We start from the raw sequence: 24,353 nt of genomic DNA, 5'->3' as shown, positions 1-24,353 counted from the left end.
TCTGCCCGCGCCCTGCAGCATCAACTACATGATGGGGTGTGAGGGCAGAGTCTTGTCTACGCTGCCTGGCTGCCATGTCCTTGGCTGCACTGCTCCATGTGGGCCATGCTCGAGGGCGACTCTCCTTCAGGGGGGCTGATGGAGAGGAGGGGGTCGCGGGGGAGGCAAGACTGGGGCAACGGTACCTGTGCCCACAGAGAGGGCTCCGAGTGCCACCTCTGGCACCCGTGCCATAGGTTCACCACCACTGATATAGGGTTTGTTTGATTTTGGGTAACAATATGTTACCCAGTTTGCCACTGCTTTCTTGTAGGATATTGCTCTACTACCTTAAAAAGGATATTTTTGAATAGCAAGGAAAGTTATTTTATGTCTATAAGTCTACTAAATATGAACATTCTGAGTGGAAGTTTTCTCAAGAACATTCCCATTGATGGGGTAAGAAAACTGGATCCAAACCTTGAAATATAAAAAATAGAACTAAAAAAAAAATCTAACATGGAATTTAAAGTAGTGACAGAGTCAACCAAAACAAAATAACCCAGATAGGGCAGCCATAGTTCAAGAATAATTTTAAAAAAGCAGTCATTTTCTTTTGAATGAAAGAGAAGTTCTCACCTTGGCTGAAGAATTCACAGCATACATGCTGGGTGAATCTTGCTAATTAAGACACTAGATTGGAAAGGCCCTCCTTTAAATAGCCACCTGTCACATCTTCCTGGCAGGCCCTGTGGATGAATTAAAGCAGAGATAGAGGTATTGTTTTCAAGTGAAACACATGACCGAAATAGGTAGCTACATACTTTAAAGGCAGAAGTAGACTCTGTCCTAAAAAGGAAATTCAGATGAAACCCAAATGGAGAAATGTGATGTTTCATGTCAGAATGCTTCTAAATTCTGGGCATGGTGCATAGAAGCCCTCTGGTTTTGTGGTAGCTATCTTCACTTTAGACCACCTCTTTCATATTTAGAGAGAATAATTCTTTTTAGCTGTAATAATTCAGTGAAACATTTCGGTGGCCCTGTAGATTTAATGCCCAGTTTCACTGATAAGAATTGGACATGCTTCAGCAGAGAAACCAGGATTGAGTTAAAGAGATCATCCCAAATAAGTCTCAATTAAGTCTTTACACTAGGGTTTAATTAAATATATTTTGCTGATGCTGGGCTACAAATAATTTCCTGATCTCTCTAAACATAGCAGAAACAGTATTGCAACTTTCAATATGTTGAAGAGTACTTCTCAGGAGGTTTTTTTGACTCAGCAGCCAGAGGATGGATGCAGCCTGAAGATTTATTGGTACTGGGGTGGGGTTCCTGCTGCTGATCACTGTCAAAACAAGTCTTGTGCAGAGGAGCAGTGTGTCAGGGCCATAGCACCATAAGAGTGCAATGTGTTGATATGGGAAATAAACTAATTTAGCGCCCACCCTGTTTTGGGCAAGGGTTTTTTTTTTCAGTCATAGTTTGTGATTCAAACAAACGACAATACATTCCTAAAGTGCAGAGCTTGACTTGTTCTCTCATTTTTCGCTTACGAGAAAAATAAAATCTTATTGATATTAAAAAAAAATGTCCCTTAAACATGATAGATATTTTAATAATAGCATTAGAGAATGTTTTGAAGTCGTGTGACTCTTCCTTATTTGACCTTTCTTGATGCATGTATTAAAAGTTGTTTCTTACATTGATAGTCTAATGTAAGCTAGCTGATTTTGCTGTTGTGGGATAGTCAGATATTTCTGCCTTCCTTTTTAAATGTAGTTCTCCCCTATCCAGAATCAAAGCACCAACAAGTGCCGACAACAATTAGTTGTGCTAGCAATGCTGACAAAATTCTGTAACTAATTTGTGCTTTGAGTCTCATTGCCTATGAGCAAGCTTCTTTCCAATAACCTATATGGACAAACTCATGCAGTTTTTAGCACTTTATATATTACTGGTTTAAATTATTCATTTATTTATAAATGTACATACTACCAATCCCAATGGCTCAAGGCAGCTTACAAAAATACATGTATGACATATACAAAATTCTAAAGTTAAATATTAAAAGCTTTAAAGGCTCAACCACATTAAAACTCTAAAAGGCTTGGATAAAAGAACAGATTTTAACTTACACTATAATATGAAAAAGGTCTACCTCAACTCCAATAGCAATTGATTCCTGCTATGAAAAAACCAAATATGCTGTTGCTGTTGCACTTATTTATAATGGGACACCAGAAGTTTGTGAGGTAGATTATACAAGAATAGGTTTGTATGATTAGCATGGGAGCCATGCAAGGGTTTTTACACACAGTTAGTGCTTTCTGAATGGGGCTCAGAAAGCAACTGGTTTTTCATGGAGATGATGGAGCACTTTGTAGAGGGCCATGAGTAACCACAATTTCTGAACCATCTTCAGTGGCCACCCTACTAAAAGCCACTACAGTAATCCATGATATGAGCACATGTGCCACAATGAGGGTGTGACTAAAGTTCCACTATTGCTATATGGTTGTCAATCACTAATGCCAGTTTATGGAGATCCCCCATTCTGCAAACTTCTTGATAAGGGGGACTGAATCCTCATCCAAATTAGGCATGTTCATTGAATCCTGGAATCCAATCCAGATCTAATCCAATCATAGTCTAGAACAACTCTGCCTTGTTGATAAGGATCTTTAACCTGTTCTCTTCATCCACTCCACTGTTGGGGAAAATGTGGAGAATCCAAACCTGAATCCATAGAAAGTGAGAAGTACATCTGAGCATCATCTGCTATGCAGATCCAATTAGCTCAAAATATATGGATGATATTTGATATTTGAGGCTTGATGTAGACCTTAAATAACATAAGAGATGAGACAGAGTTCCCTCTTAAGGAGCTGAGCAATATTATTACATTCTGACCATACCCAACATTATAAGAATGAAACTACTATAAAGTGTACTTTCCCACTTTACTGTGGTTAACAACATCAAAAGTTGCTGATAATTCTAGAATTAAAAACAGGGTCATATTCCCCTAGTTTTTCTTCTGGTAGGGATCATCCATCAGAGTGACTTAAGGCAATCTCTGTGCCAAGTCCAGTTATGACTTCAAATTGAAAAGCATCTAGATAGTCAGCTAACTCCAAGACCTCCTGGAGCTGCAGCACTACTGCCTTCTCCACCAGCTTAGCTAAATGTGAAATATTGGATATTGGCCAAAAGTTGTTCCAGTTGGCTGGTTCCAAAGAAACTCTGCCTGTTCCAGCAAAGTGTTAATTAGCTACACAGTCTTCTGAGGTCCTTGTAAGTCAAGCCATGGCAGGGTCTAACAAGCAAATAGGGGCATGAAACAAACTAAGGACCTTATTTCTACTTTCTTGAGAGGCAAGCAATCTGTTGTGACTATTGTAAGATTTTTTAAGGGCCTCCATTGCTATTATTGTTTCTTTTTAATGTCATTTTTATATTATAGATTGAAATTGTTTTGGTGGATAAGTCGAGTCGACAACTAGAAATATAAATTCATTAAATAAACAAACTGGCTCAGAGATTATGAGGTAGTACATTGAATACCTTAATACTATTCAAAGTGGTATTAAATTCAGTGCAAATCCACACCATTTTGTTGGCAAAGAAGCACAGAACTTGCTTATAGTGGAGCTCAGGTGGACAAAAGCACTGGTCAAGGTCTCTCAGTGGTCGTCTAATAGTTCTAATGAATTCCACTGGCCAATTATACTCTGACACAGATGGAAGGCTTAAGGTTTATTTTCTTTTCTGACTGCAGTAATATAAACTTTATGATCCCTAACCCCTATATTAACTGACTCATCTTTAGTCTTGTACCACAATAATTTAAACCATCTGTTCTCACACCTTGTCTTCTGCAATTATTCCACATTTTGTGGTGTGCTACAGACTTGACACAAGGCAGGGGACATCCAGAAAATACCCTGTTCTTTTCTGAACCAAAAACTTTTTGGACCCAGAAAAATTATTCCACGTTTTAACCAGATCATTGTTAGGGTGGTTGGTCAGTTTCAACAAACATCTTCCAAAGCAACTGGAATCCAGTCCAATCAGATCCATTAGGCTTGTGGGGCAGTGGATCAAACTAATCTGATCCTGACCTTTGCAGAGGGAAATTTGCTGTAATACCTTAACCTTCATCAAAAAATTCTCCATCCTGATTGTCAGCCTTTGAGGTAAAGCCAGATCAGGTAAGAGACAAAAATGATTGAAAGTACACTTTATTGTTGTAGTGTATATTAACAGAAACTTGAAAGCTTTCCAGTGTTTTCCTCTGGCAATTTTTATATCATATAGATTCAAGGTTGGTTATTTTGAGTCACTTTCCCGTGTTTCCATATTTCTCAGAGCTGAGATGGCATTTATTTCCTCTTTTATTTGCTAACAGTTTTTGTCTTCATTGCCAATTTTATCTCTGCCTTTCTCCATCTCAGCAAAGGCATCAGTTTTGAGATCAGTTTTGAGAGAAAAACCTAGTTCTGTTGTCACTTTTCCAAATGCATTTTTGATTTTTCCAATGCAGTCTGCAATTCTGGTGGTTTCCCCTCTAAGAACTGATAACTGATAACTATTATCAGTTAACCTTCTGTAATTCCTGATTTTGACCCCCATATTTGATTCACCAAATTACATAAATGTAATTTTAAATTTATCGTGTGTTGGGTTTTATTTTCCAATCCTCAAAAGTCCACATGGGTAATACAATTATGAAAAGTAATCTCCTGGTCTTAATGGAATTGGGAATGGGTAAGATCAAACTCAAGGAGTCTATTGATAAAAAGGGCATTATTTCTACTTATTTCTCAGGTGCCTTGTCCTCTTATGGCTCCATTCTAGTTAGTTTATAAGCAAATCACATGTCATAACCTGTCAGAGAAGAAGATATGTCAGCTCATGACTGGGGTTGCATAGGGGTACAAAAAGAATGACATGTTAATCTGCCATTTTCTCTAACTTGTTTTGATAAAGTATTTGTTGCCAACCATTGGTCATATTTTAATTACCAGAATGCAACATGCTTTCTTTCAACTTTTATAAAGTTAGGGTTAGAGTTAGGGTTGTAACTTTGAATAGTCACTCAGAGGCTGACACAAGTTGAGGACTACCTGTAAGTCTAACATATAAAATACATATACACATACAGTTTCAAGGTGCATGTTTTATTTATGGTTCCTTCTATATTGTTTTGTTCTATTAAGACTGCAAAGATAAGTCTTGTTTTCTATGTGAATGCTTTCTTTTATGTCTGAAGTTTTGTTTCAGCCCTAATGACTAAGATACACTTGTGGCTTTTAATCAATAGAACTCATTATTATTATTAAAAGGGTTTATTTATATGAGACCAATCAGATTTCTGTTAAGATTAATTTCTTTTTGGGTTTTGACAACTTGTTGTAGGGAAGCTGATTGGTACTTCATGATATGTTTGAAAATCCAATTAAATGGCATAATTCATGGGATGTTGCCCATTGGATAAAGGGCTTTTTAACTTACCTTTTAAAGATAAGCCTTTAAAAATTGGACACTAGAAGGAAATAGAAGGAAACAGACTACAATTAAAGGAGAAGAACAGTCAGATCAACTTACAGAATGAAGCAAAATATTTTAACATTGAACATATGGAAGGATATTTTTTAACATTGGAAGCAGAAGTTAATTCTAAGTGTGTCTGCATCTATAGAGAGATTGTATTCAAAAGATGTTATGGAAGATCAACAAATTTTACCTAAGATGATTGAGACAGATCTGAAAGTGGATTTAAAAATGACAGGTTACAAGAATTACATTAAAAACAGGTGTTAGATTGTACATATAAAAGAAACTGATTGATGTCTTAATAATTAAAAGGGATATATAAATAATAAACCAAGAGAGTGACTTGGATAATTTTTCTATATTGTATTTACAAAAGAGACTTGTTAAAGCTTTGAAGAATTTTGTGAAAAGTGACAAAAAATGAAAAGAAATCAAGTTGTTAAACATTATTTTAAGTGTCTAAAGATCAAGACCTTTAGAAGTAAAAGAAGAAATATAAAGTTGGTTTATTTGATCAAGGTTAAAATAGTTATGTTGCTATCTCTGGTAACCTTGATGGATTTTGCTGACTTCAGGATTGAAATGATGAAGCTTCAGGGATTAGTTTATAGCTAAGATGGGAAAAAGAAATAATTTGTTGCATTTTAAGAGGAGAGGATAAGTTACTAAAATTGTTTCTACTTCTGATGAAGGAGGAAGTCACTTCTTTATATATTTCTTTTCTTTTTTATTATATTTTTATTTTTTTATTTTCTATTTTTTATTTATTTTCTGCACCTTGTATTATTTCTTTTTATTCTTTTCTAGTTTGTATTAGTTTTTAATTCTGTAAATTACAATTTTTAATAATCATACATGTGTTTGTATGTGTGAATAATATATATACACAACACATACAAGAATATAATCTTGAGAATCAATTGTGGTCCATATGTTTGCATGTTGAAGGTATATTCACATTGTTTCATTCACTGGTTTTGCTTTAGTTTTTGTACTGGCACAGTGGTCTGTTCTGATGGAAAAGTGACAGCTGTTTTGGGCAAATTATTGGATGCTTAGCTCTCATATGCCTTATTATCAGGGGACCAGAAACTTCTCTGGTGGATTGAAATTCTGAATGCTGAGTGAATGGACTCTGGCATAACTTTAATAAGTTTCATGCTGACAGCAACCTTAGGAAAGCCACTACCATTTAATTTCTTCATTTTCAGTAAGTCAGAGAAAAAACAAGAATTTCCTATCCAGGAAGATTAAAACTGATGGCATACATGTAGTTACTCCAGATGGTTTTCTGTATAAACATTCAAAATATTATTTGCAGTATACCTGAAATAATTAAGTAAGTAACTGATAAATGGGATTAGGGAGAGATTCAAATCCCTGCTCATTCATAAATGATTAGCATGAAGTGGGTGAACTAGCTGTTCCTCTCTCTACCTGATTTATCTCCAGCTTGTTATAAATATAAAATGGATAGAGAATAATAATCCATGCCTACTAAAAAAAATAAAAATCCATGCCTACTGTAGCAATTTGTAGATAAATTAATAATATCCAAAATGCTTTTTTAAAAAATTGCAGAATGCCATTGGGATAATTGAGCTTCTTAAAAACTCAGGGCAAATTCATCTGAATATTTGCTCGTGATGGTAATATTAGAAACCAAATTTAAATAGCTGAAATTGCAAAATTCAGAAGAAATTAAGGTACTATATTTAATGGAATTATTTTTTCCCAACATAAGACATTTATGAAGCTGTTTATGCGTGTGTTTTCCATTAAAACACATACACAGATTATCCATTTCCAATAGGCATATTACTTGTATCCATGGAGTTTCTACAAGAACTTGAATTAAGATTGAGAGTAACACTGTGCTTCCAAGTTGTGTGAATGTGAAGATTAAATAGCATTGCTTGCTGCTAATCCATCAAGAGTCTACAGAGTTCGCATTGCTGATCATTAGCAAACCTGATCTTCAGATTTGAATCCGATGTTCTCTAATTGCTTTTGAGAGACTTGAAATTGAGGGATTCTGCCTTTGTAGAGCCTCGAACAATCATGTTGAAACCACCTATCACATGCATCTTCAAATTTTAAAAAAAGGCAAGGTAGACATATACGTACAAATAAACAAATACACCTAGAATAGCAAGCTGGTAATTGTTATGGAGATCAGCTGTACTACTTCTCTTTTCCTTGATTTTGTATTATTTTCAACTGTTGATACTTCCATTCTGTTAAATGTAGTATCATGTGTAGTGGGGTTGGCTGAAAGGCTTTGCAGGAGCCTGCCCGGGGAGAGGGAAGCTTGGACAGCTGCTGCCGGTTTGGGGCACAGCCGTCCTGGATTGTGCAGAAGGAAAGAAAAAGGAGAAAAGAAATGGGGTGGGGTGGCTGCTGTTGCTGTTGTCGGAGAGAGACCAGGTGAAGTCGAAGAGGGATTTGAGGTTTTAGCTGATCCCTCTCTGTGAAGGAGAGAGTGAGAGAGAAGGTGGAATTTTACTGCTTTCTTTCACGGAGGGAGGGGTATATCCAAAGTGGAGGCAAGAGAGAGTGAGGAGAGAGAAAGTTGCTGGGGTTGCTAAATTCAGATTTTAACAATAAAGGAAAGGGGGAGGGGGTTTGACACCGATGAGGCCTGAGACTGCGAGCGACAACAGAAAAGAAGGAGAGGCTGGTCATTACTGCTTTGGAGACTAGTGGCCATCTGAACTTTGATTATTGATTATAAGTTATAGACATTGTGGGGAGTTGCACTTGTGGGGCGAGCTGCTACTGCAGAACGCTAACTACCTTCATTTGTGTTCCTATCGCTGCCTGGAGCCAGGGTTTTCCCCACCCCACTTGTTTCCAAACAGTCGCTGTGAAATCATTGGCTATTGCTGCTATGACTGCCTGGGGCTGTTAAACACCATCTGCATTGACTATCGGGGGCTAGGGGCTGGTCATCTTTGTTCCCCTTTGACGATTAGAGTCTGCCACCTCCTCACTTCACATGAGCTTCTGCTAGAAAAAACACTTTACTGACACCTTGAGAGCACAGCTCCAGAGTGTGACAGAGGGGAACAGGGCTGGGAGGGCCTGGACTTTGGCGGCCTCTGAGGGGGTAACGGTACACATGAATAAAACACATGGATAGCAAAAAAAGGTGTTCACTGTCTTGTTTAACTCTAATTGGAAGTAGTTTTCCTTGGTAGAATCTCAACGGGTTCATGTCCCTCATGCATTTGATTCACTGCGTGTAGACCTGAGGCTAAAACTAAGTGTGCATTGAAATACATGTGGTAGCTGCTATTTCTTGACACAGATGTGACACAAGCATGAAAAGTAGCTTCTGGCAAAATTCTCAAGTAAATTGAGTTATGCATTACCCCATCTCACACTCTCACACACACTCTTCTGAAATTGCTGAACTCAAGCTATCAGAGCGCTCTTCAGGGAATCCATAATCTGCTGTGCTGTCACAAGAAATTATTCTATTTCTTTTAATCAATGTAATACTTTCTTGTTTTTGAAAGCTTACCTGGAATCTGGAGCCCATATTCAGTGCAGTATTTCCTGTAATATTTAACATACAATGAGGCTTCAGCAAGTCACTTGCTCTCCTGTTAGAAGTATTGAGGCTGTTCCAGGATGAAGGATTAGCCAGTGCCATCACCACTGTCTGAGGCATGCCTGGTTGTTGGACTCCTTTCATATCCCTGTTAAGTTGCCCACCGAAGTGGTGCCCATCTATTGGTGGTCACCTGCTTTCAAACTGCTGGGTTGGCAGGAGCTGGAGCAAATGACGGGAGCTCACCCAGTCACAGACAGTAGCACCCGGGTCTCGAATGCAGGCTTGCTGATTGTCAACCCAGCGTCCTAACCACCCGAGCCACTGCGTTCCTCCTGCAGTTACACACCCCATTTAAAGTACCGTGGAGTCCTTGGTACTCTCTGAGCACTGTTGTTTTCTCACAGATGTTTCATTATTGGTTAGGTAACGTCTTCAGTTTTAGATCTAGATTTAAAGTATGTGCTTACTGATATCAGGAACAATACAGAGGACTATGTATATTACTTTAGGGGACAAAAATGTGACACATTGCTGTCATTATTGATCATCTCTTGCTCAGTGATGCTTGGCATGCAGGTTTCATTTGTGACCCTGGGTTTTCTTTCATACAGCACTTTCAGCTCAATAGTTGTTTTGCCCCTTTCCATTAAATTACTGATATGATATTCTGTGTGCTACAGTACTGGAGTTTAAAAGATCTTTGATTCAACTATAAGGATAACTAGCTAATTTTAGACTCAATTGTCTTTGCACTTTCTAAGAGAGGTGAAAGGGAAGAATGGATAGCCTATTTCACTCATATCACTCGTGATCTCAGTAATGTTTCTGTGCTGTCCTTCATTGCTGTTTTGTTACTCTTATTTATTAGAGCACGCCTTGCCCTAGAGACCCCCCCCAAAAAAAAACCTAAACAGGCAGTCCTCAATTTACAACCATTTGTTTAACAACTGTTACAATAGCCTTGGAAAAAGTTATTTATGACCTGTACTTGCACTCCCATTGTCATGTGATCACAATATAGGCACTTGGCAATCAGGTCACATTTTGACCGATTGCAATGGTCCACAGTCATGTGATTGTAATTTGGGGACTTTTTTTGCTGATTTCTAAACACTCATTGGAGAAGCTGCCATAAAATTCTCATAAAATTAGCTTCAACTTGACTTTCAACACAGTTACTTTCTATGGAAATCCTGATCCCAATTGTGATCTTAAGTCAAGGATTACCTGTATTCTAAACACTTGGTTTTTGGTTTTTTGTTTTTTGTTTTAAAAACCTATTGGAGAAATTTCTTCTGAGGATTCATGAGCAATGATGATCTGACTCTTCTGTGCAAGGATTAGTACTTCATAGTTACCTAACTAATAGGTAAGGATGTTATCCTGTTATATAGATTTGTGAGCAGTTTGTTAAAAGTCTCATCTGGCTTTTAAATTAGTTTTGACTCCTGGTGCCTATATGGACAAGTCTATTTAATTTTCTTGGCTCTATTTTCAGAATTGGTTTGCCACTGCTGCCTTCTTCCTAAGGCTGAGAGACAAAATAAACTGGCCCAGAATAATCAAATTTGCTTACCTAACACAGAAGCAAATCCATAGCCTTGTGGTTTCTAACCCAGTGGTTGGACACACAAGGAAAAAAATAGTTTTCCTGTATAAAAAAATAGTAATTATTTTAATAGTTTTAATAGTTAATAATTTTTATAATAATTATAATTATAAAAAATAATTTTCCTATTATTAAAAAGAAAGCGGGTCCAGGGGAAGGCCTCAAAGGGTAAACCTTGTGGAAGAAATATTTTAGAACAAACAAGATTTATACTGCAGTCCTATGCAGATTTATTCCTAGTAAATTCAGTAGATTTATAGCAATAGCACTTAGACTTATATACCATTTGACAGTGCTTTACAGCAGAGGTCGCCAGCTTTTGTTGGTTGGCGGACCAGAGGAAAAGGGAGGGGGAAGCATTTTACATGTGTGCGTGCCCACATATGTGCACGAGGCCATGAGCACACATGTGCCATAAATGGCACCCGCATGATACTTGCTAGCCCCGCCCCATTCTTACATGGTGCAGCGCCTTGTTTCTGCGCCCCAAGGTGTGGCAGCCATTTTTGCTCTCCATGTTTTTGTGCCCCGTGGCCACAGCGCTAGTGCAAGTGAGGGGGAGTGTGCGTACATACGCACGCACTGGTCAGCCTGTTCCATGGCCCGATGCCCAGCAGGCCGCAGCCCACAGGTTGGGGGCCCCTGCTTTACAGCCCTCTCTAAGCAGTTTACTGAGCCAGTATATTGCTCCCAACAATCTGGGTCCTCAGAAGGATGGAATGATGAGTCAACCTTGAGCCACTCAGAATCAAATTCCTGGAGTGAGCAGTGAGTCAGCCTACATTATTGCATTTTAACCACTGCGCCACCACAGCTTTTGCCCTGCTAAGAAATCAATCAAACATATTTTGTTAGGTAAATAGTTAAGGGGGAGAAAAGTAGGCAGGCAGGCACGTAAGCATTTAACAGATAACCAAAGAACTAGAAAAATGAAAAGATATTGGAAGAGAATAAGGAAAAAAAATCAGAGATGACAGATAAGCAAAGACTGGAAAGTGAAGGTCAGAAAACAGAGCTGTAACTGGAATGTGAAAAGAAAACTGTATGCAGTGAAGGGAAATAAAAGACAGAGAAACAAGATCATACCCAGTGAGAAGCAGTAAGATAAGTGACGGATGTAAAAGAGAAACCAAAGGAGATGTGGCAGGAATGGGAAAGAGTATTGTAATATTTCAAGTATGATAAAAAATAAGTGAATGAATTTAAAAGAAGGCTATATTGTAGTATTTCAAGTATGATAAAAAATAAGTGAATGAATTTAAAAGAAGGCTATCTTTATCTGTAACTGAATAACTGTTAACAATCTTTGAAAACTGAAATAGAGTTTAACTCAAACTCTAACACAAGGTCCGGGGGCCAGATGCGGCCCGCGAAGTGGTTTCATGTGGCCCGCGAAGCCATCCTGGAAACAGTGAGGGAACGGCCCCCACTGCCTTGGCCCTAGCCCAGGCTAGCCGGGAGCCAATGTACAATTTTGTGGTGGCCATTTTGGCACTTGCCCCAGTGGACCATGCCTTGGCACTTGCCCCGGTCCCATCCCCTTCTGCCAGAGAACCTCAGATCTGTCCCACTTCTGCCCAGGCTCCCATAGACACCCTTGACACGAACGATGTCAGCCAGTAGGCCACACCCACTTTATCCACGCCCACCCAGTAGGCTGCACCCACTCTGTCCACATCCACCCAAGGGCAACTGCAATGCTGATGCAGCCCTCAGTGAAATTGAGTTTGACACCCCTGGTTTAACTGGTAATAAAATATACAACAAATATGGGAATAACATAAGTGATACAAAACAGGAAAGAAGGAAGGAAGAAAGGAAGGAAGGAAGGAAGGAAGGAAGGAAGGAAGGAAGGAAGGAAGGAAGGAAGGAAGGAAGGAAGGAAGGTTTGTGGATGAATAGGTTGGTTTTTATATTTACCTTTATCTTCATCTGAAGAAGTGTTATAACAAAGTAGAAACAATGGAAGAAGAAAGTTCAACAAAAGAAAAAGCTCATATTTTGGAAAAAGAAAATAAAAATGAAATATTATTAACAATGAGGCAACCCAACTACTGAGATAAAAATAATAAACAAAAGACCTAAGTTGGAATTTGTACGAACATAATCAGTTCAGAAACTATGAAGAAAGTGAAGCAGAAGCTCAAAAAAATGGAATTATGCAAAGAAGGAAAAGGTGACTATTAACCATACTAAAAGGGGAGGATTAAATCAAGAACATATTAACAGAATTCTAATGCTCAAATGAATTATGCACTGTAAAGAAAATAATTTATCTTTAGTAGTAAGTGTGGAGATCAGATTGCTAAGGGTCAGAATGAATATGAGATCAAGGAACATCTAAACATTGTAACAAAACTAATTATTCTAGTAACTAAGAAATTAAAGGAACAAGTGGTATGACTGGTTGGAGACTAGAAATAATAGAGGAGAATAAATATGGAAAGGTCAAAAGTGAAAATATGTATATAATAATGTATAATAATAATAATATGAATTATTCTTAGTAAGAAGTAGAATATGAAGGAAGGAAAATGTAAATAAGAAACAACGGGGCAATAAGGACAAATATTCTAAAGAAGAATAATGGGGGAAATGTAAATAATAGAAGATTACCATTACATAATCGCTGTTAAAAGGGGGGGGAGGAGTATATACTGTGTGTATATGTGTGTTATGTTTTGCTTTGTTTTGTTGGTTAAAAATAAAATAAATTTAAAAAAAAAGATGCAGACAGTACAACAACAACAACAACAACGACAACAACAAAAGAAATTAAAGGAGCAAATCAATATGCTGGCTGACACAATCAAAAAGAAATTAAACATCATTGCATTGCTTTGTTTTTACAAATATGACATGAAATCAAATGTTTAGTCCTATGAAAACTAAATTAAAAGCAAGCAAGCAATTAAAAATATAAAAAAGCACAAATAAGTATATTAAAATAATCTCTTTAGGAAAGATATAGGAGAAACAAAAATGAATAAATAGCTATAATAATAAACACCAGCTCAAGTAAAAGTTTGTGAATATGAAAAACGGGTAGGAAAAACATACGTACTGGTTGAGTATAAGTAGCTTCTTTTTCTTTGCATAAACATTGTTCCATCTTTGTTGTTGTTAGTTGCAAAGTTGTGCCCGACCCATCGCGACCCCGTGGACAATGTTCCTCCAAGCCTTCCTGTCCTCTGCCATATTCTGGAGTCCATTTAAGCTCACGCCTACTGCTTCAGTGACTCCATCCAGCCACCTCATTCTCTGTCGTCCCCTTCTTCTATTGCCCTCAATCTTTCCCAGCATGAGGCTCTTCTCCAGTGAGTCCTTCCTTCTCATTAGGTGGCCAAAGTACTTGAGTTTTTCCATCTTACTCATTATTTACATTGGTAGTTTTGAGCTACTCCATAAGGAATTTGAAGGATTTCTGTGAGCCATTCACAAGAATCAAGATTAAGTTTCTTGTGAGTTTGGGGCCCACTTAATCAGATCAGCCAAATAACCAGTTCCACCAGTGAATGAAGACAAGGTGTGGCATATTTCTCTACAGATGTGCCATTGAAACAGTGGGTAGGGGTGGAGGTGGGGAAAACATCTTAGTCCAAGAAGTTTAATAAAAGTTTGTACAGAATATGAGCTTTTAGCTGAACCTGTTGGAGGTTTGAATTTAGAAGGATCCCTTGTTAAAGGATTGGCTCCTGAAGTAAAGGACTGAAAGAATGTTAAGTAATGAAACAGCAGCACTTCCCATTAAAAAAAAGAATAAACTGCTCATAATAGAGTTTGCTTGGATGCAAAGTATGAGCTTAGCTCTTAATAAATATTAACAGGCGTTTGTTATATTTCAAGTAACAAATGGATTTATTAGAGAATAGATGAGGATGGAAGAGCCAAACTTTTATCTAGGATACAGTATATATCAAAGAGAGGATATTTTATATTTATTTACCTATTTAAATCTATGTGCAGCATATTTTACAAACACAGTTCTGTATGGCTATCAACACATTAAAAAAATAAAAATCCAATATTAGTAAAGAATAAAAAATCAACATTGGTCATTTTAAGTGAATCCCCAAAACAATCAGCAGAAACATTTCAACAGGCCAACTAACCCCCTGACTCCCAAGCTCTGGAGAACATCCAGGTCTTCAGTGCTTTATGAAAGGGTCAGAGCCCATCTGATATGTTTCAGCAGGAAGTTGCCACATCAGGAAAGGTAACTTGTGAGTCCCTTAGGATGACATTTTTTTAACTGAAGGGACTGAATGTGGCATTCCTGTCAGACTTAGTGGGACACAACTGAGGAGAGGTGGTCCCACAAATCATCCAGCCCCATGCCATATATAGGTGAGAGCCAACACTCTGAATTCCACTCAAAATTGCACTGAGAGTCAATTGCAGTTCACAGAGCAGAGATGAAACATGGGCATACTGAGGCGCACCCATAATTGCCTGCATCTTTATATTCTGGCTCAGCTGCAACTTCCAGATGGTCTTCAAGGGCAGCCCCACATAGAGCACATTGCAGAATAACACTAAGGGGAACCTACTCTTTACATTAAGAGCCCTGGTGGCACAGTGGTTAGAATGCAGTATTGCAGGCTAACTCTGCCGACTGCCAGCAGTTCGATCCTCACCGGCTCGAGGTTTACTTAGCCTTCCATCCTTCCAAGGTTGGCACAATGAGGACCCAGATTGTTCAGTGAAATATGTTGACTCTGTAAACCGCTTAGAGAGGGCTGTAAAGCACTGTGAAGCAATATATAAGTCTAAGTGCTATTGCTATTGCTACATTAGTGGAATGGCATTGAAATCCTAATGGATGGAGGTTCCATGCACACATAAATGCTGCGAGTGCTGATCCAGTTGCTGAATCTTATTTGCAGTTCTGAGAACTGATGCAGAATTCCCATTATTGGATTAAAATCATGGTTATAATGCAAAATACAGATTTGTGCCTGTTAGTTTTGGCGAGAGTGTTCATCTCTTGGAAGAAGTTTGGGGACCAAATCTAAGGCATCAATCTGAATCCTTACCCCTCAAAACTTTGACAAAAATGTGTGGTTCTTTGAATCCAAGACCAGCATCATTTCTAAGCATTACTATTTCATTGTTCTTGAGAGAGAGAAAATATTTCAGAGACAAAATTCAAAATTAATTCTGAAGAGTGAGAAGGCCAGATATTGCATAAACCTAGCTGACAGCTATGAACCCTTTTGGACAAGAGTACTCAGTTTTCTTCAAAGGGAGAGACAAAAAAGAATTCTGATAGAGCAGAAAACAACATCAACCGATATGAGGTTTGTCTCATCATAAAAATGCAAGAGAGCCCAGGAAAATGGATTACTGCTAGTAAAACCAGGGAAATGCACTGGGGTCACTGCTGAAGAATATGATCAACGTTCTCTTCAGAGACCTCTGGCTGTACATCTTTCTGAAAGATGTGACTACAAATATTGGCCCACAAGCTTGTAGTGCTCATCCATTATATTTAGTGGTTTGCTGGAAAAGGTTATCAGCTTGTTTGCAGTGCCATATAATAGCAAACTAAGGCAGACAGGTGGATGGACAGACACTATGATTATATCACAGATACAGCCTGCAGAATAGCAGTCTTGTTACTAACATGCTTCATAGATGAGGGGCTAGAGACAGCTATTATTTAGTCCAATATTTTATGGTGGTTGGCTTTATTCACACAAAATTAGCATCTGTGTGGTGCAAGGTTCTACAGACACCCTTACATGCAGGCTTTATTTTCAAAAATTAGTCCTGCTGAGTTAATCTGCATCTGAGTCCTGTACTTATATATGTATAGGTAGTCCTCAACATTACAACCACAATTGAGCCCGAAATTTCTGTTGCTAAGTGAGACAGCTGTTAAGTGAATTTTGCCCCATTTCACGACCTTTCTTGCCACAGTTGTTAAGTGAATCACTGCAGTTGTTAAGTTAGTCACACGGTTATTAAGTGAGTCTGGCTCCCCCATTGACTTTGCTTGTCAGAAGGCTTGCAAAAAGAGATCACATAACCCTGGGACACTGCAACTGTCATAAATAGAGTCAGTTGCCAAGCACCTGGATTTTGATCATGTGACCATGGGGATGCTGCAATGGTCATAAGTACGAAAAACGGTCATAAATCACTTTATTCGGTGACATTTTAACTTTGAACGGTCACTCAATGAACTTTGTAAGTCAAGGACTACCTGTGGTAATTTTCTATTGATTAATAGTAGAAACATAAGATTGTGTCAAAGAAGGATTTTAATCTTGAAGTAATTCCTGCATATCTGCTACTTTATCATTGTAAGAAGACAGCTCTTTTTTATCATTCTGTTGCCGTCAGGTATGTTCTTCTCATCCCTGCTGACCATTGATTGGATTATTAGGGGCTAAAACTAAATACCCCTAGAAAGCAACAGGATTGGAAAAGTTATTCAATATAAAATGAAAAGAAATGGTCAGATTAATTCTGAAACCTGGGATTCTCATGCTGTTTATTCACTGATGTAATTAGGACTATGAGTTATGATCCAATGCACACTTACTTGGGAATGTGGCTTGTGAGATGAATTTCTGGGTGAACAAGCATAGGTTTGAGTTAACGCATTTTCAAAACTCTTTTTCCTCACTACTTTTCAGGAAGATAGCACCGATTCACCACAGAATCACAGTATTCAATTCAATGTAGCAGCCTATGTTTAAAGGCTAGCCAAATATATAAATATTGAAGGATTAGCTAAGAACACATCAAATGTATGTGTCCAGTAGTAGTTTTCCCCCAAGTTATTAATATGCCCCTTTATATCTAGATTATTATTTGCTATCTGCTTTACCTCATGGTGTTATTTGTAGTTATAACAATGGAGATTATTTTGCCCTCAATAAAATAAGATTATGTATAAAAATATGGCAGTTCTACAACACATATGGCCCATGATAGCAGCTACAGCTAAAGCCATAGAAGTAGAAGCAGCTGTAGCTTACATAGTTTACATACCGTGCCATCATTTTTGTTCTAATTCACAGTAAGCTACAAAGGAGTTTGCAGTAAGCTACAATGGGGTTTGTTCATTTTGGCTTGCACTCCATGCAAAGAAAAGAAAATTGTGAACCATTTGTATCTAACCACTTAAAGCATAGGAACTATTGTCAGACGCCATTCTATAGCAAACTAATTAGTACATACTGAAATTATAATTAGGAAAAGACCTAATTTGATATAATTCATAATTTTAACAAATGACAGGCAGAAATTCATGACTATTTCTGATTTCCTACGTTCTATTCCTTTTCAGAGATGAATCTGCTTCACTCAATTCTAAATATAGAGAATCAATCTTGAACAGTTCTTAACATCTATTCTTGCTTTGATTTTTCTGTATTCGCTTTCTGCTGTGTCTGTTTCTGTATGAAAATTCCTTTACAATAGCAGTTTCACAATTACATTTATGAAAAAAGGGCTGTCTAAATAATTTCACTCACTCTTCCCCCTGTTGCTATCCATTTTATATGAATTTGATAGATTCTGTTTGTAGCCAGTCTGATTGCTTTCTCAATGTACATTATTGCCATAATCCAAGTATTATCATATGTGAAGTTTTTTTTAAGAGTGCACACACTGAAAGGAGTTATTATATCCAATGCATGCCTCTATGTGTGCTTATCTGTGTGTACTGTATATGTATATCTGTATACACACACACACACACACACACACACACACACACACACACTGCTACACCACTATGATACTGCTTGTCCAGTCCAGATATTAAGAGGTCTGTGGAAAATTCAGAAGATGCAAGAAATCTATTTCTTCACAGTAGCCTATAATTTGGGAATATGCTAATAGCCGCCTCCCCCCAAAAAAATTGGTTGATTGATTGGTTGTGTTTTATTAAGTCAGTGTTGACTGTTAGTGATCATATACAGTAGATAGTATTTCTTGACTGCCTCTTCCTTTACTGTTAATGGTTCATCCTAAAAGGCAGAAAATACCTATCACAGTGATGGCGAACCTTTTAGAGACCAAGTGCCCAAACTGCAACCCAAAACCCACTTATGTATCACCGCGTGCCGGGTGGGTGTGGCCCACTCGGTGGGTGCAGCTACAGTGGGCTTGGCAGACTGCATGGGTGTGGCCACTGGATGGGTGTGGCTGCAGTAGTCATGGCAGATTGGGTGGGCATGGCCGGGGTGAGCGTGGCCACCTTGATATTGCTTATGGGGAGGGACACCTGTGGGAGACGGGCAGGGTTGGGGGAGATCCAGGGGGTCTCTGGTGGGTGGGATGGTGGCCCCCCCAATGGCAGCTCCAGGCTGACTGGCCTTAGGCCAGTGATGGCGAACTTTTAGAGACCATATGTGCTGGGGCGATGGCGCATGCCCACAGAGAGGGCTCCACGTGCCGCCTCTGGCACGCGTGCCATAGGTTCGCCACCACTGACCTATCACTTCAGTATTTTCATTGTTAATCCCAAAGCCAACTGTTGTATCTGTTGTCATGAGTTTGCTCTTCTTTGTATTTAATTTTAGTTCCATTTTTTTCACTGTGCCCCTTGACTTTTATTACTAGAGTCTGCCAATCTTTTGTATTTCCCTTTGCATTTTCGGCTAACCCCTAGAAGTATAGTTGATTCTAACTCTCCATTTAGTTAGGAAGACCTGAAATTTGTTTTTAAGACTGTCCCATAATGAAGTTGTGGACACCTTTTATGTTTATTAAAGGATATTATATTTTTCTTTGTTTTTTTATATATATATTTTGCTGGATACCATATGAAGTCTTTTGAGAAGGGTGGTATATAAAATGTTCTAAAACTAATATTTAAGCTTCTTCCCCTCCAGGACTCATTCTGTCTTTTAAATGCTAAAGGGAAACATCCAATTGACCAAGATATTAGCAAGCAGGCTGAAGCAATTTTTGTCACTGAGGAAGCTGTTTTTCCCTAAACTGAAATCAAAACATACGCTCAAAAAACATACACAAGATCTAAATGTACACATAGCTGGAGTTCAAACTATTTTTAATAGACATAAGCATCTTCTTTAATCTAATCCTAACGTAGTAAATAATTTTAGGAGGAAAAGTGCAAATGAACTGACTGCTTGGTTGTTGCTTATTGTTATCATATTGGATGGTGACCAGCAAGTGTCTCTCTGCCAATAAAAACCATCCATCTGTGAAATGGGGAGGAAAATGATACTTGGTGGTTTCCCCTTGCCATCATAACATCCCCTTCTCAAAATCTGTTCCCAAAGAGTCTGCCAAGTTTGTAGAGCAGGCTTGGAGGATTTCACTGTGTCTGCTGTGCAGAGGAAGAGTGGCTGAAAAATTAACACTCTCTCACCGTTTGGACAAGGAAAAACAGCATTTTTAGCTTGAATGGGTTTTTACATGCATACTTGTAAGTAAATGGGTTTTGTTGTGCCAAACTGCTTCATAGCATTGCAAAATCCTCCTCTTCTGCAGCTCAGGGAAGGCCTGTCTAGGTGAATCCCAGCTGGACCTTAGAGCAGGGGTGTCAAACTGCTGGGATGCGTCACGCGGAAGCCGTGCCCACCCCAGCTCCAGCAAGGGGGAAAAAGTCGCGATACATCATGACACATCACATGACATGGCGAGCTTGACATCCCTGCCTTAGAGGGAGAGACTCTTATTACATCATCCAAGAGTCATAGAGCTGGAAAAGACAAGGAGAAGATCAAACCTAACATTGTGCTGGATGCAGAAAGGCAAGAATGCCACCCAGTATTACTGACAGATAGCCATCCAGCTGCTGCTAAATTTGTGCCAGTTAAGTGCCACTTTGCTGAATATTTTCTGCCACTCCATATATTTAAAGCATGAATTGGGTGGGCAAATTTATTTTGATTGTCAGAGAGTACATAAGGTGAGACACTGAAGCTATGAGTTAGAGGTATTTGTAGAGGAATGGCTATTTCCAATTTGGGGGAAAATAATATAGCTTTTGTGCAGTGGTGGGACCCATGTTTTTCTTGCAGAAAAGTCTGGCTTCATTTCTATACAAGTAGTCCTTAATGTACGACAGTTCATTTAGTGACCGTTCAAAGTTACAACAGCACTGAAAAAAGTTACTTATGACCATTTTTCACGTTGTGACCATTGCAGCATCCCCATGATCACGTGATCAAAATTCAGACGCTTGGCAATTGACTCACATTAAGACGATTGTAGTGCCCTTGGGTCATGTGATCACCTTTTGTAACCTTCTGACAAGCAAAGTCAACGGGGAAGCCAGATTCACTTATCAACCATGTTATTAATTTAACAACTGCAGTGATTCACTTAACAAATGCGGCAAGAAAAGTCATAAAATGGGCAAAACTCACTTAACAAATGTCTCACTTAGCAACAGAAATTTTGGGCTCAATTGTGGTTGTAGGTTGAAGGCCCAAGTGGCACCCACACACTTCTGGCAGGCCGTTCTAGGCCTGGGAGGCCTTCTCTAGGCCTCCCAGGCCTAGAACAGATTTCCGGAAGCAGTGTGCATTCAACTGGTTCTCCAAACTCAACAAAATTTAGCTACTGGTTCTGCCAAACTGGTGCGAACTGGCTGAATCCCACTACTGATTACCTGTATAGGGCCGGGAAAGGATCTAAACTTCATAAAAACTCTTGCTCCAGTTATAGAAAATTTAGAAGGAGTTTCTTGTATGTTATATTAGAGGGTTCCACAGATCATTCTTTCCTTGCCATTCCACTTAGTGGAATGAAGAAAAGAGAAGCAACAATTAGTAGCCAAAAGTCTATTTGAGCCTAAGAATAGGATAATATACAACTCAGCCTACTCTTGGAATACTTGCTCGACAGAAGCTTAATCACTTCAGTGTAGCTGCAAAAACGATGAAGGGGCATGTGAAACCAAGTGGCAGGCAGCTGGCTGAATCCCTGAATTGGTAGTTATACCAGGCAATGTGCCCTGGTTTTATGGGAGAGAAGAGAGCAATGCTGCTTGCTAAGGCCCAGAAAGGAACTGGACTCAGCAGGACTGGGCTAAATTCTGACCGAAATGCCTACAGTTTTTCCTTCCTTCTTTGCAGACAGTCTTTTTTTTTTTTTTTACTAACTGCAATTGCTCTGCTATCTCTTCTTCCTCCTTGCACATATTGTATAGTCCCCAGATCCTGCTTCCAACCAAACTGATGATACCACTGTTCAAGGTCCGTCTGTATTCTTTTTTTAAAGGCTCAAATTCATATTTTAGGGAGCACCTGGAGCCAGGAGTGAAAGGAATTTCTGAAATGTGTTTAAAAACCCTGCAAAATTCAGGGAGCCATAATGCTTAATTTGTATTGATGGCAAAGCTTTGCATACTGCTGCGATTCACATTATGAAACAAGCAACTGCAAAATTGCGTTGCATCATTGGAAATGGGCCTGGCATTGCCTCTTCTGGCAACACAACACATAAGATTTACAGACTAAAACTGTGCAGATAATCCACACACTTTGTTCACACATTGGCTATATTTTCCGGATATACAAGCTCATAATTAACTTTTGTTTGCTGGTTGTCTCATTTTGCAAGGTGTAGCAAATCACAAACTAACTCAGTTGGGCACAAATTATTTCCTTTATCCTAGTATGTTATGCAAACCTAGCAATTTCACCATTCCAACAGTTTACAAACTACACAATGGCCTAGAGCAATGTGTGAACGCAGCCACTTACAAATGTAATCAACCTGTGCCCAGAACCTTTAACTCATCCTCAACAATGGAAAGTTTACATTTTTCTATGTATTCTGTTCACATCTTTGCCAGCGATAGGAGTCTGACAATTGTCAATAAAGCTTGCATTAAAACCCAGGTCACTGTTTGCAATGTTCTCTGGTATATATCATACACTACACTAATAATAAAAGAAAAATTTCCTTGTAATAATGAAACTACCATCTTTATCATCTTCCAACTCGTGCCTCCATACATATTTTACCCTTTCAATTACATGGTTAATTATAATCTAGCAGCATTGGGTATTTGTGTGTCTCTGCATGTATATATGCCCCTGAAGAATCATTTTCAAGAAAAATAAAATAAGATGGCTTAGGATTTTATTAAAATTTACTACCAAGTTGAAAAATGCGGAATTATTTTTATTTGTTTGCAGAAGATGACAAGTCAGAGTCAAACCATGATGTCTGGCAGAAGGACAGAAACCAGCATAAATGAAGCGACCTCAAAAGGAATGCAGCTGGAAGCATTTCAATCAGAAAAGGTAACTGTAGCATTTAATAAAAGTTATGTCATTTGGCCAAAGCAAATGTAGAGTCCATTTACACTATGATGTTCTTGCTTATACGTAGAACAGCCTTCTGGCTTGATAGCAAACCATGATAATGCCACTGAAACTCCTGTCTGCATTTTTAAACTGTTCTTTTTCTGTTTGGTTGAAAATAATTTGTATTTCATTTTTTTTCTCTAAAAAAAAAAAAAATGGGTGAAATTCCATGCAGAGGGTAAAGGTTGTTCCAGTTCCTTTCAGGAGGCGTAGAAGCGAGTCTCCTGCAGTTCACTTTACAATCATTTCTTAAATAGTTTAATGGCCTCACAATTCCAATAAAACCCAAGGAAGACAGCAAGAGAAAACTTCTCTTGTAAGGACTTTTCAGTTCAGGCAAACTGGGCAGCCAGAGAGTTTGTAGAGGAACATATTGGAAGGAAGGGAGGGAGGGAGGGAGGGAGGGAGGGAGGGAGGGAAGAATCATCCACTGCCATTGCACAACAACAAAGTAGAGTCAAAAATACCATTAAACAAATTTTAATATCTCATGACAATATTGTAAGAAAATATAGGGAGTTGTTTTTTTTTCCTGGAAAACAGCACTTGTCAGAAATGCAGGAAAGATGACAGAATAATGTTTAATCTTTTCCCTCTCTCCCCTTTCTAACAACACCTTGTTTTTCTTCATTGACCTGAATTGTTTTTTTGCCCATCCCCTTAGGCTTTCACCTTTATAAATTGAAGTCAACCTTATAAATATAAAATGGCAGTTGTAGTGATAATCCCCTCATTACAGTACCAGTGAATAAAAAAAAAACACTGATCCAAAATCTGGACCCAAATGTAAATGAAAGTATACTTCTACTAGAAACTTGCCATTTACGATAAATTGTATTTTAGCAGTAGTACTAACAGCAGCAGCAGCTGCTGCTGCAATACATTTGCAGTATTGCATTTATGAACTGTCTAAGACAAGCCTTCCAAGCACAGCTCAGTCATTGATCCTGAAATCACAATCACACTAGTTAAGGAGTCACAAATCCATGCTGGGCACACTGAGATTTATTCTAAGGAAACAAGTGCTGTACAGAACCTTTTAACAATCTTACATTGACCATTTTTCTTCTTGAAGCATTATTTTGTGCATGGCCTCTATACGCTTTCATAAACAATTATTCAAAATCTTGGTTCTATTCACAACAGAAAGCTATAAATCTATTTTTGTTGCATTGTTCTCCTAAATGTTTTTCTCTCCCCTCCTCGCCCCCATTTTCCAGGCGTTTTCTTTCTTTCTCATTTCCACCTACTCAAACCCTCTTTCTGAACCTTCCTTCGTTTTCCATGGAGACATAAAATGATCAAAGACACAAACACATTCTGAATTTCAGGTTAT

The 24,353-nt window shown here is 38.4% G+C and overlaps 1 protein-coding gene across 1 annotated transcript in view; it reads left to right on the top strand.

Moving 5' to 3' along the window:
• XIRP2 (xin actin binding repeat containing 2) overlaps nt 1-24,353 on the top strand; it is a 72,519-nt gene that overhangs the window by 28,204 nt on the left and 19,962 nt on the right. Inside the window, exon 3 of the mRNA XM_039365404.1 lies at nt 22,847-22,954. Within this exon, the coding sequence (XP_039221338.1) occupies nt 22,847-22,954 (108 nt within the window). The remainder of the gene's footprint in view (nt 1-22,846; nt 22,955-24,353) is intronic.

The sequence above is a fragment of the Crotalus tigris genome, unplaced genomic scaffold (assembly GCF_016545835.1).
Source record: "Crotalus tigris isolate CLP2741 ecotype Arizona unplaced genomic scaffold, ASM1654583v1 scf7180000020074.1721668, whole genome shotgun sequence".
NCBI lineage: Eukaryota > Metazoa > Chordata > Lepidosauria > Squamata > Viperidae > Crotalus > Crotalus tigris.
Note: the sequence above shows the minus strand (reverse complement) of the source record. Positions and strands in the feature narration are given on the sequence as shown.